Consider the following 4341-nt stretch of genomic DNA (forward strand, 5'->3'; position numbering starts at 1 on the left):
TTAATTCATACGAATAACATCGTACACTAGGGCATCCAGGATGAAATCCGGAGCATGTGTGAACCAATCCTGATGAAGGTTCGAATCAAAACTAATGCTAGCAAGTCTATGAGCTACACGATTTCCATCTCTTCTAACATGGTGCAAAGAAATAGTAGGACATTGAACTAGAAGCCCCTTGATATCAGCAACTAGAGGACTCAAAGGAGATAGGTCACCAACTGAGGAGGAAATCGCATGGACCGCAAGCAAACAATCACTTTCCAGTTCAGCTTGTAAGTAAGCATGCTGCTGCATGAATCGAAGACCTTGTTGTATAGCTAGTAATTCAACATGTAGGGGAGAACTGACAAAGTCCTGTCTATAACAAAAGGCTGCAACAAAGGTGCCCATAGAATTACGTAAGACCCCCCCCCCCCCCCCCCAACTCCTCCATGCTGAACATTAGATAAAAATGAGCCATCCACATTCATTTTCAGTAACTCACCACGAGGGGGAATCCATTTCTTAGTCACTGCATGTTTTGGACTAGTAGAATGGTCTCTAGATTGCGTAGCCCTTAGGTACTCCTCATACCAAGCCATGGCAGAAGCAATTAGCATGGAGTTGTATTTCTCCTTATCATTCCACAGTTTGTCATTACGGTTCTTCCAAATGCTCCAGAGAATAATCAACAGTTTATCAAATACATGAGAAGGAAGAGATAGTACCCGTTCCAGCAGCCATTCTTTCAAATTAAAGGCCAGAGTGACATAGATTGGAATTGAGAAAGGAGGTGACTGTAGGATAGATTTGGCAATAGCACAGTCACATAAAACATGACCAATAGACTCATAAGGAGCTGAACAAAGAACACAATGCAGATCACCAGTGTAACCTTTAGTACTTAAAGCTGCTCGAGTTGGAAGTATGTTGTGGCAAGCCCTCCAACCAAAGATAGCTACTTTACTGGGCACTTTAGCATTCCAAAGAGCCTTCCATAGCGGCGCATAGGGATCTCCAGAAGAGGTAGAAGCAGAATAGGTCCCCATAGACAACTCCCGAGCCACTCTGTAAGCTGACTTAACTGAAAAGAAACCTTTTGGTTCTAATTTCCATGCAAAACGATCAGTGTTAAAGCGTCTGCTTAGAGGAAGACACATAACTTTAGCAGCTACATCTGTAGGGAAACATAGATGAACAGCAGCCACATTCCAAGAGCATGAATTGTGATCGATCAAATCAGCAACTAACTCAAAGATAGTATCCTCAGGTTTATTCAATAAATGGGGAGGAGTATTTGGAATCCAATTATCCTCCCAAATACTAACCTTGGTGCCAGTTCCAATTTTCCAATACAAACCAGCTTGTAAAACTGAACGAGCTTCCAAAATACTTCTCCAAGAAAATGAGGGTCTGTCACCCATATCAGCAGTGAGAAAGGTACCATGGGGGTAGTAAACAGCTTTGAGGACTTGAGCAACTAATGAGTCTGGGTTGGATATCAACCTCCAACCCTGCTTGGCTAGCATGGAAAGATTATGGGCATGTAAATGCTTAAAGCTTATACCTCCCTCTTCTTTAGGTAGACACATTCTCTCCCAAGACCGCCAATGGATTTTTTTCTTCTGATCAGTACTCCCCCAGAAGAAATCAGCGCACAATTGTTGTAAATCATCACATAAGGATTTCGGCAACATATAGCAACTCATAGCATAGGTTGGAATTGTCTGAGCAACAGCTTTGATCAAAACTTCTTTACCTCCAGCACTCAATAGCTTGGAGCGCCAACTAATGAGTTTTTTAGTTAACCTCTCCTTTAGATAAGCAAAGATAGCCACTTTAGAATGCCCTATATGAATAGGCAAACCTAAATAGAGACCATGCTCAGAAACACATTGCACTCCAAGGATGTCTGCCAATTGAGATTGAGTTTGGGAGTCAACATTACCACTGAACACAACACTAGACTTATGCAGATTAATTTGTTGACCTGAGGCTCTAGCGTAGACATTGAGAATCTGTTTAAACTGAGTACATTCATTGGTAGTAGCTTCCCCAAAAATAAAGCTATCATCAGCAAATAGCAAGTGATGAAGAGTAGGAGCAGAGGGAGACATAGACAAACCTTTGATTGTACCATGTTGAACTGAGGAGGAAATCAAGGCTGATAAGCCTTCAGCACAAAGTATAAAAAGGTATGGAGACAAAGGATCTCCTTGCCTAATTCCCCTTGTAGGTAGAATGAAACCTGTAGGTGCACCATTGATTAGAATGGAATAACTAACAGATTTGATGGTTGCCATAACCACATCAACCCATCTGCTACAAAAACCCAACCTCAATAACACTGCCTCGAGGTAAGACCATTCTAGTCTGTCATAAGCTTTGCTTATGTCTAACTTCAAGGAGAAGAACCCATCTGCTTGTTGTCTTAACTTCTTCATGAAATGTGCTACTTCAGTAGCTATAAGTGTATTATCCGAGATTAAGCGACCAGGGACAAAGGCGCTTTGAAGTGGAGATATAATCTGAGGGAGAAGAACTTTAAGTCTATTAGCAAGAACTTTGGAAGCTATCTTGTACACCACGTTACAAAGTGCAATTGGTCGTAGATCCGAGGCCAATTTTGGTTCTTTCACTTTGGGAATAAGAGTGAGATGAGTAAAGTTCGATTCCTGAGAGAGTTGCCCAGTTTGCAAAACATGCTTAACAGCCAAACAAACATCATGATGAACGACATTCCAAAATTTCTGAAAGAAGAATGGAGACATACCATCTGGCCCGGGAGACTTAGAGGGATGCATTTGGAAAAGAGCCTTCTTAATTTCTTCATCAGTGTAAGGAGCAAGAAGTACCTCATTCATCGAATCTGTGACTTTAGGTTGTAATGCTTGAAGCACTGTAGAGATGGCTGCACTATCAGATCCCTCAGTATGAAAAATGTTTTCATAATATCTAACAAGTGTCTCTGAAATCTGATCTGGATCAGAGGTCCACATCCCTTCCTCATTTGTGATTCCTGTCACTTTATTTCGACTCCTGCGATTAGATGCTCGACGATGAAAGAAAGGTGTGTTCCTATCTCCTTCTTTCAGCCATTGAATACGAGACCGCTGCCTCCAGTAAGTCTCGTTGATTGTGAGTAGCTCATTAAGCCTGAACTGCAAAGCTTTCTGCTCCTCAAACTGGGAAGGTTCAAAAGGTTTACTCATAATAGTTGCAAGCTTATCCTGTACGAGTCTCATCTCCACATGTCGTTGTTGAAAAACACCGGCATGCCATTCAAGTAGAAGGTTCCCAGTATGTTTAATCTTCTGTCCAACTTGTAGCATTGGTGCTCCAGTAGAAGGAGTCATCCAACCACGGTCAACAACAGAAGAACACCCTTCATGCTGATACCACATCTCCTCAAACCGGAAGCGCTTAGGAAAAAACATTCTACATGGAGGCTCAGGGTTGACCTCAATTAAAAGAGGATTGTGATCAGATTTACTCAAGGGTAAGGTGATAGTTCTCGAAAAAGAGAACATCTCTCTCCAAGTTAGGGTTCGACAAGCTCTATCCAAACGCTCCTTTGTTGTTCTGTTAGACCAAGTGAAACGAGATCCGACGAACCCCATATCTAGCAGTGCACAATCGACAAGGGTTTGTCTAAATCGGTTCATCTGTGTTGCACTCCGGGGAGGGCCACCTGATTTGTCTGCTTGGCACAAGATTTCATTAAAGTCTCCAGCAACCAACCAAGGCAGCGGAGATTGTCGAGCAAGAGCGCGTAGCAGATCCCAAGTGAAGATCCTCTCGCTGGTTCTAGTAACTCCATAGATCCCTGTAAATCTAAACACCTTATCTGAGCCAAGTTCTCCAACTTCTGCATCAATATGATTCGATGAGTAATTACGTAGCCTCACCGGAACTTCATTGCGCCAAAGAAGCGCCAAATCTCTACACTCATCCTTGGACTCAACACAAAAACAGCCATCAAATCCTAAATTACGCCGAACTGAGGTCAACAGATCTGGAGCAGCTAGGGTTTCTGAAAGAAAAATCAAACTGGTCATATTGATCCAACTATTTTTTGGTCATATTGATCCAACTATTTTTTGTTTTATTGTGTGTCTTTATGTATGTTTAAGCAGATAATAATGCCCCATAGACTGATGGGTGTTATTTAGACTTGCTTGCCAAACTTATGCATGAATTTCAGTATAAAAACACGGTTAAAAGGTAGTGTTTCGCTTGTCAACCCAAGACCTCCAACTAGCAGCTTTATATAATACGCCCGTTGAATTTGTATTCGACTTTGCTATATCAACAAATCAATTTACATTTAAAAATTCTTCTGAACTCTCGAATGCAGAA

The 4341-nt window shown here is 41.7% G+C and overlaps 1 protein-coding gene across 1 annotated transcript; it reads right to left on the reverse strand.

Moving 5' to 3' along the window:
- On the reverse strand, nucleotides 1–4040 carry LOC133711869 (uncharacterized). Its single transcript, XM_062137952.1, has 3 exons — nucleotides 2108–4040; nucleotides 488–1894; nucleotides 1–374 (listed from the first exon to the last, which is right to left on the reverse strand). Exons 1-3 carry the CDS (start codon nucleotides 4038–4040, stop codon nucleotides 1–3), a joined length of 3714 nt encoding a protein of 1237 aa, XP_061993936.1.
- Between the last annotated feature and the right edge of the window lie 301 nt (nucleotides 4041–4341).

This window comes from Rosa rugosa, chromosome 5, assembly GCF_958449725.1.
Source record: "Rosa rugosa chromosome 5, drRosRugo1.1, whole genome shotgun sequence".
Lineage (NCBI taxonomy): Eukaryota > Viridiplantae > Streptophyta > Magnoliopsida > Rosales > Rosaceae > Rosa > Rosa rugosa.